The sequence below is a fragment of the Lolium perenne genome, chromosome 3, assembly GCF_019359855.2.
Source record: "Lolium perenne isolate Kyuss_39 chromosome 3, Kyuss_2.0, whole genome shotgun sequence".
Classification (NCBI taxonomy): domain Eukaryota; kingdom Viridiplantae; phylum Streptophyta; class Magnoliopsida; order Poales; family Poaceae; genus Lolium; species Lolium perenne.
Window position 1 is genome coordinate 201,028,681 of NC_067246.2, and position 11,888 is coordinate 201,040,568.

At 43.7% G+C, this 11,888-nt stretch overlaps 1 protein-coding gene across 1 annotated transcript; it reads right to left on the reverse strand.

The window, feature by feature from the left end:
- Positions 1–6,952: 6,952 nt before the first annotated feature.
- Positions 6,953–11,506, reverse strand: LOC127343086 (uncharacterized). Its single transcript, XM_051369168.2, has 8 exons — positions 11,284–11,506; positions 11,086–11,188; positions 9,179–9,276; positions 8,971–9,101; positions 8,771–8,879; positions 7,955–8,146; positions 7,735–7,871; positions 6,953–7,435 (listed from the first exon to the last, which is right to left on the reverse strand). The coding sequence occupies exons 1-8, from the start codon at positions 11,449–11,451 to the stop codon at positions 7,165–7,167; spliced, it is 1,209 nt and encodes a 402-aa protein (XP_051225128.1). The 5' UTR covers positions 11,452–11,506; the 3' UTR covers positions 6,953–7,164.
- Positions 11,507–11,888: the final 382 nt, after the last annotated feature.

Here is an 11,888-nt window from a genome sequence, read left to right on the forward strand (position 1 = left end):
GCACCAGCCTCCGCTCTTCTGTCTGCCGGAGATGCCGCCACCACGCCTGAGGCGCGCCCTAACCCAGATGGGGCCCAAAGGGTCAAAATATGGTCGGATGGGGCGCCATCGGCCACACCAGAAGATCCCATCGGTAGCACTCGAGCCACCACGACACCCCATCGCTAAGACGCAGCTCCTTCACCACCATGCCCACCCGCGCCTCGCCAAACCGATGTCTGACCTAGCTCCACCGCCGTTGGACGCCATGTGTTGCGCCACCTCGCCACGCGCGCGGGGGATGAACGGTCGTTGCCGCCGGCACCGCCCAAGCAACGCCCAGTGGCCTGCGCCAACGGCGGTAGAGAGGGGGAGGGAGAGGGAAATGCGAGGGTCGGTGCAGTGGAGGAGTGCTCATGTCTGCCCGTGCGAGGGCGAGACAAGAGCAACACGTTTTTTTCTCAAAAAGCCCATAGGCCCCGTGCTCCCATAGTAGAATTGGGTATTAGATGTGCGACTGGGGTTCTAGACATTAGTGTGAAGTTTAATGATCTAAGTGATTTGTACAATACTTTCTGTAGTAAAGCTAGAAATTTAGTAGCTAACCCCATAATTTTGTTAGCTAAAGTTGTCTTACCCTATCGCATGGGCCCCCGATCACTTCTTTTACCCCATCTCTTTCGTGCTTCCTTCCGTTGAACGAAGCTCCGCTCGCAAGTGGGCAAGGCACAAGCCATGGTGGAGGGCACCAAGGGAGGTCAATGTGCCTCTGTCATCGCCGCTCCTTGCACCAAAAGAAGTCACCGACATGGAAGACCCCCTAAGGCACCAACAAGTCATGTTGTTGTGGACGAAGCTCCTCCGCTTGCCGCCGCCACTCCCCATTAAAGCCCATTTGTGCATATCTCCCCCTTTTTTATCTCTCCTAACATCTCATGCCAACAAACAAATGAGAGTCAGATGAAGATTCTGCTTGAACGTTAACTAGACCGCCTCTACCTCATGTGTCGACATGCGCCCCCGGTGGAGTTTCTTGTGCCTCCATGCATTCTCATGGAGCTCCAATTCATAGTCCATTGCATGGTCTGACCTTGGAAACATGGTGTGGCTGGCCTGATGTGGCTACAAATGGCCTTGATAACTGCAAGTACACATATCAATTATAGCTAGTTTCAAAATAAGAGTATCGAACCATGAGGAGCTACTAGTTAATGTCTTAATGCCCCTTGCTACTATATATTAAAGGCTACTTGTAAATTGTTCTCTAATCTCAAGTTTAAGATATTTTAAAGGATGATTGTAATTGGTTGCAAGAAAGTAAACAAAGCAATAAGTAAAAGAATACGTTACGAGAAATGGGTTGAAATTTAATAAGACAAAGTGTTCTCGGGGATTATTGGATCCACCTCTATCATTATGATTCATGTTAATCAAGATAAAATATTCTTTTAATCATATTGTATGTGGGGAGAGCTCCATAACAAGATGCGTCCAGAAATCCGTCGGTCATCGCATCTCTAAATAACCACAGCAGCTAGTCTTCTGCAAGCCACATATTGACTATTGTTATTAAGGATTTTACCCCATGGTTATTGATATGAGCTTGGTGAGTCCTTCTTTACCCCCTTCATCCATGTGTTAAAGTGTCGTTACGGTAATGTCACTTCTCGCCGTTCACTTTACCACACTTTAAAGTGTAGTTCCCTCTCGAAACCATAAGATAAATATTACATGGTGCACAACATATAATATCAAGAGAGAGAACTAACACACATTAATACTTAAAACCATAGATCATCTTAGATTCATCTCATATTCATGCTAGGATTTCTCCATCTCCCCAAGAACAAAAGGAACTACTCACACATGGAAACAATCAAGAACATCAACATAATCTTATGGATGGGATGAAAGTAATGGGATGAATTCGAATACAAATCCACAATAGTAATCAAGATTACAACTATGGTTGAAGGAGAATGGGATCGATGATGCTGATGGAGATGCAGCGGTTGATGATGAAGGGGATGATGCCGTGTCCTCCTATGATCCGCTTAGCAGCCCGGATTATGTCTTCTCTAAAGTTCCTTCTCTAGATGGGCGTTGTTTCTGTGTTTTTCGAAGTTGTGTGTCTCTGATTCCCTGTCGTCTGCGCGAGATGAAAGTATTTGACGAGACGGTGCTCCTGACACATCGTACGGGTGCACGGTACGGGCGGGCTCCCCCCGTACCGATGCCCTCTAAACTTACTGGAAGTTTTCCTCGCATCCTCCTTTCACCCAGGTGCATAATTAAGTGCTAAAATGATTTTCATCACGTCAAAATACCATAAAATGATAGTTTTTATTGATATTTCATCATTGTCTTATTATTTTGAGATCCTACGTAGACAAGCATAAAAGGGCGCGATTATCGCGCGATGAAATACAAAAATCCTATTGCTACTCAATAATATATTAATGAAATAATGGTGTAAAAACATGCTAAAATGCACTCATCAGACCTCCAGCGAGTCTGGTTCGTGTCCGATGAGCTACAATCTGCCATGGCAGTGACTCCTTGGTTGTTGACAGGCTCGTATGTTTTTGTTATGTATCCACATGTAAAATTATAGTGTTATTCTAGATGTAATATTTTCTCCAATATTGCAAAAATGTTTTATTAATGTTGGATGCTTTATATTTTTTTGTTACAAACGATGATAGCTTTTTCAGAATGTTTTGTGCGACCAATGAGGATAAGATGCACACGTTGATGAGTTTTGCTACATTGATGTGTCTAAAAAATTACAATGTTTTTTGCTACATGCCGCAAGTTTTTACAAATTCACATCCAATTGTTTCAAAACTATGTTGCATTTCTGAAAATGGTACATATATAAAACAATGTTACATTTGGGATTTTATATGACAATGGACAGGTTTTTGTGGGAGATCACCCATGCATGTGGAAGTGGTATGGAAATCAAACTGGTTAATGCTAAAGCCAGGCAGACGCCTAGCACTTGCTCCTAATTTTAGGAACATAACAGTAGTTCATAGAGATACTTCAAAGAAGATCAATTATACTATGTGACCTGAACACGCTGAGAACCCATCTAAAATTTAAAACAACATCACAAATTTCAGAGATGCTTTTCTTTTCTATTTGCATGTTTCTCACATAGTTCCGCGGTGAAGGGTTGGCGCCTCACATAGTGCTCTATTGGAGTTGGTGAGGAGCCTGATAATAGTAATCAGTCGCCAGATGTTCTACTTTTTTGGAACTTTATGTATCTAGACGTATTTTCATATGTTTGTTAACTCATTTTAGTGGACGAAAATATCTATCACAATCCAAAACATGTTATAATTCAGAAGGGAGGGACTACTTGGTTAACATTGACTGAATATGGCATCCATTCTTTTTAGTTTTTGCAACGCGACAAAATGAGACACCCTTGTGATGATACAAGTTAATTAATTGTAACTTTTGAGGGTTAACTAATTGGAAATCGGATCTAGCTAGGTCGCGACAGAGCCCATGCTTATTCAACACACTTCGCTTGGCTGGCAATTTGGTGTACCGGTGATAGTAAATTATTACTAGGTGTTGTTGTCCTGAATAATTGCCATGTCATGTCCGGCAGGCAGCCGGGAACTGTCTCTGACAGGTACAAATTTAATGTTGATAATAATTCAACATGATTGTTTCCTTATTTGCCGCTTTATTTTTCTATGTTTTTGTTTGATGCAAAACCGGAATGTCCTCTTGACCAGCAAGGTGGGTCGGGAGGTTGCATAGAAAATTATAAACCACACCAAGCACCACTTTTCATAATTTTCTGGACTTGTGATGAGTGATGAAGATGAAACCACGTAAGGAACGAGAATAGTTGCATCGATTGTTGTTATTAACTTAACATGTACGTTAGGGATCTTGAAAACTACGTTTATCTGTAGAGACACTACTAGTGTACTGTGTATATTCGCTGGAGGAAATTCGTCTTAGATAACGAGGAGGTCACATAATAAAGGGAACTGCTGGGCGCCCCCTGGGGGATCTGATTTTCCAGCCCCCGGATCACCAGCCGTCGGATCGGCTATATTGGACTGTCAGATCTGGTTCTACTGAATGTAGCAAAAAAATACCGGCAGCAAAAACATAACCCGCTTTTGCTACATTGTAGCAAAAAACGGTTCAGTTACGAAATCAAATAAAAAGGTTGAGCTCGCCGGAGACCTCGCCGGAGATCTCGCCGGAGAACTCGTAGCAAATTTTTAAAATTAAAGTAGCAAAACAATAAAACAATTATAGCAAAAAAAAATAGCATCACATTGTGATAATATGTTTGCTACGTTGTCTCCGGCGATGTCTCTGACGATTTTCATCTTTGCTACATTATCACATTTTTTTGCTACGTGGTCTCCGGGGAGATCTCCAGCGAGCCCAGCCTTTTTATTTTTCTTTTTCTGAACGAACCATTTTTTGCTTCAGTCATTTGCTGCCGGGGTGATTTTTTGCTGCCGAAGGTGTTTTTTTGCTACATGCAAATCTAACCATCAAAATGATTGATCCAGCGGCTGGGGACCCGGGGCTGGGAGAGCTTATCCCCCGGGGGCAACGAATCATTTTCCCATAATAAATCCCGAATTCTGCATAGAAGTGACACTGACTAATGCATACCCCACCTACAACCAACTAATTTAGGACTAGTTTACCTGAATAAATATGAAACAGCTAAAATCATCACTGATATGTACCAGTACACTGTCAGGACTTCAAATGCTTATTAGTGCAAGAAGGCCTAAATTTTAGTCACTGTTAGTCTGTCACTTCTTGTAGGAACAAATAACAATACTATAGACTGGAGTAGGTGCCTTGGATCATCAGAACTTATTCTAGGTCGAAGAAAAGAACTAATCCAAAGTGTGGACTTGAAGACGGAATGTCACAGTCCACGTCATCATGGCTCCGTAGCAAATCTCGCTGCTACTAAATCCAGTGACGAGATCAGAGACTGCTATCAGAATCTGGCTCAAATATCTCAAAATTAAACCTTTTCATGAAGCATCAGACAAGGAATTTGTCTTTTGTTTTGTTTCCCGTAAAAAAAGGATGTGCCTTTTGTTTTCTAGGTTGTCCAAATATAAGCAGAGTTTCTGCGAAAGCTGGGAGCAAGTGTAGGCTACTGCCAGTTTGGCGGCAGGTTAGTGCTAAAGAGGCCCAAATCCCAGTAGGTGCGGTTCAATGGAATTGCTTTTGGGAAAGAAGGCACTTCGATTGGTGGGGGTTTGTGTCAGATCGCTTTGCCTTTGTTTGTACTTTTATCGTTATAGGGTGATCGTGTTGGCATGGCTTGCACACCTTAATGGTTAAGGTATCTCAACATGTAGGCCAGGGTTGTCTTTCTGTCATTCCTGCACCTCACACTGGTCCAAGATGATCACCAAATAGGTAGATTCGAGTCTTTTGGAACTACCTGCACAGCAGAATCGACTTTGGCGACACAGACCACATCAGAAGCTATGCCAAATGACCAGATGTCATTTGTGCACTCAAAGTTGCTGGAGCATCTCAAAAGGTTTGATCTCATCTTTATTTGATACCTAGCCCTCCTTGCATCAAAGCAGAAAGAACAAAAAATGCAACTTGTTTTACCAGCTAGCCAACCAAGTGTTCCCAATTTGCGACAAAACGAGAGAGATATTGATCAGAACATGGGTTACAAATCAGCACAGGTTTTAAACAGTAGGCTCGCTAGGAGCCCAGCTTTGAATTAACAAAGCCATCAACCGGCCATGAATTACACAAACCGAACCGAACACACATGCACACACAACACCACACCACACAACACAACGGCCGAACGATACAAGGGCACACCCTGAAAGGCTTACAACTCAACACTACAAGCAAGCACCAAAGGGACTTGCAAAGCGAAGACTACAACTCTCCGGCACCGAGGGCAACGAGCAGCGAAGGCGCGACGAGGCACTACCAACGAGCAGGATGGAGATTCATGAGCGAGGAAGGCCCCCTGAACTGCAAACACCAAGATACATTCCGGTTCCCACACCGAAGAGGGCCCCTACCCTCTCGCCTTGGCTCGAAGGCGTCGAACCATCGGTCATGGGAAAAGCTCACCCGAGAGCTAGGGAAGTGCTGAACTTGAGCTCCGAGGCAGCCCCAGAGCACGACCACCAGGGAAGGGAGAGCACACCACACCGGCCAAACCGACGCGGCCTAAGGACGCCCAAAGAGAAGCAGGAAAGCCACCAGGAGCAACTGCACGAGACCAAAGTTTCCGCCTTCAACCTCACCGAGCATCGCACTCCCCAGGCGACGCCTCCAAGGAGGATACGGCGTGCAGCACGTCGACGCCGCCCAATCTGACAGATTTTGGGCTTTCACCTGGGAGGTTGGTCGGGGTGGAGACAGGGGACCTCAGCCACGCCTCCAAGGAGGAAGAACGGCGCCCGCAAGCGCCGCCGCCGCTGGGCTGGGCCAGCCAACCTAGGGATTCCCCCGGTCCCGAGCCACACACCAGCTCCCTCCACGATCTAGAGCGAGCAGCAAGCCGCCACAAAGCCGAAATCAGGGAGGAGAGAGAGAGAAGAGGGGAACAACCTCGATCTGCCGGGGAGGGGGGCCCCAAGCCGCAGCCGCCACCCGCCGCGGTCCAACCTCCCAAGAGGTCACGGCCGACGGCCAGAGTCGCCCGCGCCGACGCCTGCCGCATGCGCCGTCGCCTCGCTTGAAGGGCCGCCGCCCCGGTCCTGTAGTCCTCCGCAGCGAAGCGGAGCGACGAGATCCTCGCCGCCACCGTCCTCAGCAGCCGCGCAGCTTTCCGGCGGTCACCTCAGGTGGCGGCAAGGGAGGGGGAAAGGTGGGAGGAGGGGCCTGGCGGCGCTAGGGTTTGGGCACCGCCCGAGTCGCCCTAGCGGGAGCGACGCGGGGGCAGGGCGTTTTGTCTGAATCAGCACAGGTCAACTGTTTAACACTTGCCATCCAACTGTTGAGGCCACATCAGAATATTCTCTTGACAGTCGTAAGCCTGCCTCAGGGGTCAGGGGATCATGACTTCGAAAAACGGCGCTGTTGTTTTATCCTAATTACAGGAAGATCACTGCCTTATCTTTGTGAAGTTGTTCCCAGACACCTGTTTCCCTAGTTTGTAATGACTGTACTACTTACTGCTTAGCATCATAAGGTTGCCAGAAATTTCTCGGGCACACGGAGCAACGGTAGCTGGCCAGGCTCTCCGAGCTGCCCGCACGCAGCCATCTGATCATCCCCTCTGCTTAGCCGAACCATAACGGTCAGGCCAGATTGGATTAACATGTTACGGAACTCGATAATCTTCTCATCGGGCGTGGGCTTGAATTGGGACCCACTATGAGGATTGAAAGATATGAGGTTGATCTTGCAGGGAATGTCATGAACCAGCTCTGTAAGCCTCTTCGCATCGTCCACGCTGTGAACACAGTAAATCGAAACAAATTCTCAGGATGCAAGTGGTAACTTACTCACCGTAAGATCTTTAAAACGTTACCTCCAAAATAGAAATTTTAATTTGCCTACAACAACGGAAACTATAGATTGTCATTTTGTCTGCCTATTCTGAAAAATGTATTGTTCTAAATAAAAATAAGTCTTTTTTGCATATGCTACAAGTAATGTTATCATATCTCAAGTTAATATAATATCACATGCAAGCTCTTTTATGACATTCAACAAGATAACACCAATCAAAAATTAATCAAGATTCCTGACCTATCATTCACGCCAGCAAGCATGACATACTCAAATAGCACTATGGACTTAGGTCTCAAGCGAAGTTCCTCCCTTAAAGTGCCAAGAAGCAAGTTAAGATTATACTTTCGGTTAATGGGCATTATCCAGTTCCTGACCTGGAAGGGAAAGTTAGTATACAGAACAGCAAAGTAATGCCAAAACATTCAACCACAATAGAATAATCAAATTTGGATTGCACCTCATCAGTTGTTGCATTAAGACTAACAGCCAGATCACAATTGGATTCATGGAGGAAGCGTTTTATCTGTGGAACAAGACCACTTGTGGAGACAGTAACCTTGCGAGGACTAAACTGAAGGCCCTGCTCATCGACCATTATAGACGATGCTTTTATTACATTGTCTACATTGTGCAGTGGCTCACCCATGCCCTGTATAAATTTGAGATTAATGGAGGATCATGTGGAAAAGCTGATAGCATTTTTTTACAAGGAATTTGTGGGGAAGACCCCGAAAGTAAAGTTTTATTAATAAAAAAATAAATATTTACAAAAGTGGGACAATACACAGTCGTGGAGGAACACACACAAGGGAAAGCTGTACAGGGCAGAAAAGGTGATTACATCTTGTCGACAAACGCAACAGTACTACGCTATACAAATATGACTAGCACATAATGCATACCTAGGCTTCCATAACATTGCTATGACTAGAGTCTAGACTTACTAACGTGGGACTTCAAGAGGACCAAAACTATGATAAAGGAAGCCAGAAAATTAGACCTCAAAACCGGCATTGAATACTGATTCCATTGAATATGGAATGCAGGCAGAAGCAGGGTAGTGCGATCAGAAAACAATGCTAAGCAGGAAAAAATATATATCATGCCAGTTGCAGTTTAAAATATAACATAAAGGATAAATTTGTAGCAATTCAAGGAGAGGTGGCATGCAAAAGCAAGATTACATTATCCAACATTAAACCACAAATTATATCCTCAGTTAAATAGCCAATATATAGCTCGTCTCATTAGTTACCATGAAGGAAATGCTTACCATAAATACAACATTTGTAATAGATCCAAATTCATCTGAAAATAGCCTACGAGCAAACACCGCCTGCTCAACTATCTCAGCTGTAGACAGATGCTTTCTCAAACCCATCCTTCAGTGGCCAAAGAAAAAACAAGAGAAATATACAGATTAGTTACTAGAAAAACGTCAAAATACATGCTATTCAAAGAATGTCAACAGACCTCCCAGTAAAGCAAAACTGACAATTCATGGCACAACCCACTTGACTTGAAACACAGACAGTTGTTCTGCCTCTGGCACTAGGAATGACAACTGTTTCAATCACCGAGGCATCTTCAAGAGAGAACAATATCTGTAACATCCTGCGTTTCAAAATCAATCATATTCTGAAAACATTACAGAAGATCTCAGTGACACTGACTGAGCTACCTTTCGGGTTCCGTCGGATGCAGTGATAATGTCTTTTACAGTTAATGCCTTGAGATCAGCATGCTCACTTATCATTTTCCTCAAGTCCTTGTTCAAGCCTGAACAAGATTAGAGGCAATGGACCAAGTTTATTCAAATACATACTAATAATAGAGCAAAGGAAACAAAGCATTGTATTTGAGTACGAAAAAAAGAAACATGAGCAAATTACCAAATTCACAAGTATCATTTTAAGTAACCAGAATGGGCACCAAAAATGTAACATAAATTGGAGTCAAGGTTTGTGAGAGATGGAGCCAACACCATTGTAATGCACAAAGTTAGAGCTACTTCTACTTACACAGCTACTACCATTTCTCGCTGACGAATAAAAAACTAGTTGACAGTGAAATACACTCTGCAATCTTATTCTTCTTTTCTCATCCTGAATAAAGAAAAATTGCAATGGCATTCGAAGTGGACGCATGCCATTTGTTTAGAGGTGTTGCATGGACAGATTTTTTTCCCCTTCCACAATTCTCCATTTGCATAATGAACCAAGGAGTGACGACTTGATGGGTGTTGTATATATCATGGGTTGCTCTCTTTGAGAGCAGCAAGGTGAAAATTAATGAACATAAAGTTACACAGTAACAACTAATAATTACACATGGCCAACAAAGCAAAAATAATTTAGGAGATACTAACTAACTGTATTTTTCGTACATGAACATGAACAAGCACATGCTCATCTCCTCCATCACGCCTTTTTAAATACATTGTATCCATATTAAACTATTAACCACCATCGGGTAGAACAAACTTACAAAAAGAAAATCCACACACACTAACTAGAACTTATATATGGTTGGAAGGTGGGTACTGGATAGCTAAATATACCTGGATCTCACACATTTCTATGACCCGCACCTTCACAATTACTAACTAATGACAAACGAACTACCATAATTAGAACCAAGATATACCCAGGCCCCAAAAAGTTTGAGCCCCCAATTTTCCCTATATTTTTCCTTAAACCTATTTTTCATAAGCTTTAGTAACAATAATCATGAAATTGTTATAGTAGATTGAGAATTTTATTTTTTCTAATGCATTGGAGAAAGTAAAAAATAAAATTGGACATAGAATGGATATCCTCAGAAGGAAAATTATAGCATAGGCTATGATAGCACTTGAAAATTATAATTTCAACAAGATTTCTTACGAATATCCAACTGAAGATTTTGAGCTACGTTTCAAGTACAGAATAGACTAGCAGCCATTATTCGAATATAGATTCTTTCTTATCAAGAAGTCATTCTTGGAAGAAAAAAAAACTCTGGTACAATTTGGCAAAATAAATATAGTTTTCTTCGTTTTGCAATTGTCTTTTCTTACTGTACCTAGGGGCTAATTTCAAATTCGCACCAGGCACTGAAATTCTGTTGCATATACCGACTATAACAGGGGCAGGCCCATCTCAATTCATGGGTATTCAGATGAATACCCATAATTTTTGTGAAAATATTTCATGTATATAGCATATGTATGATGTGCTTTGGGTATTCGGCTAATTTTTAGCTCATGAGCATGATATGTCTGCTCCTCACGAGCGGTACTCCTCCAATCAAAGCCAACCCCCATCTCACCACCAAACACTCAGCGGCACATGGCCCAACTTTGCAACTCAACACCCATCAGGATTCAACACTTAGCCCAACTACAAACAGAGCGAGAGGGTCGTAGCATTGAGCGAGCCAGCAAAGAAAACCCAGCGCCTTTCTCCCCCTTGATTCTACTAAAAACCTCTTGCCTTCTAGATTACCATGGTTGGCAAACAAGAAATATAAAATTTGAATACCCATTGTTGAAATCAAACGCCCACCCTTGACTATAATTCGTCGAAGGAAAACAAAAATTGCACCTACCAGCTAGCTCGTCAGGACAATGCGCCCAGACGTTGTTGCCGTATAGGCATTTCCACAGCATCATGGCCTGCCCCGGTCGGAATCCTTGCGACTGCACCCATTTCTGGGAAAACCGCGCGGCAAAGTAAGCTAAAAGCAAGGGCAGACCAATACTAACAGATGAATCTGCGAACCTTAAGGTTGAAAGGGAGCTCTTACCTCGAGTTCTGGGTAATCCATTCCCTTGAGCATGACCCTGGAGCCGGGCTCGCAGTGGGCGGCAGCGGGGGGGCGTCGGATGGCAGAGAACAGGCGCCGCGACGCGGGAGGGGAGGAGTGGGCAAGGAGGGAGGACGCTCCCCACCGGAGAAGAGGCAGCGCCGCCATCGGAATTGCTGGCTCGTATGGTCCCGCGGCCCTCCGCGGTTGTTGTTTTTTTTTCTCGCAAGCAAGGTTGGATAGAGTAAACAGTATCTGGGGCTCTGGGCTGGACTGCTAATTTCTCTGGGCTTTTGAAGCTTGTTTGCTAGGCTTTTGAAACTTGTTTGCTCGGCTTACTTTTAACTAGTTTGTTAGCCCTTTTCTCGGAACCAGGCCCAAACTCTGCCTTATGAATTGTGGACAGAGCAGCGAAGAGTATCCAGAGTATTCCTCAAAATCAAAAGGTAAAATTTATCTAGAAATACATCCGTATTTAAATGTTGAGACGCCTACTTTTAGATGGATGGAGTATTATAAATTTGGTTTATTTTGTATCTGTGAATATAGTAGTGCACTTATTTATTCATAAATATATTCTTTCAAATATAGCACTCTTACTAAAA

Coding starts and splice junctions, on each gene's coding strand:
- LOC127343086 (XM_051369168.2), bottom strand. CDS start 11,451: ATGGCGGCGCTGCCTCTTCTCCGGTGGGGAGCGTCCTCCCTCCTTGCC. Junction 8,880..8,970: donor CAGTTTTGCTTTACTGGGAG/GTCTGTTGACAT, acceptor TGGCCACTGAAG/GATGGGTTTGAGAAAGCATC. Junction 7,872..7,954: donor TTAATGCAACAACTGATGAG/GTGCAATCCAAA, acceptor TTTCCCTTCCAG/GTCAGGAACTGGATAATGCC.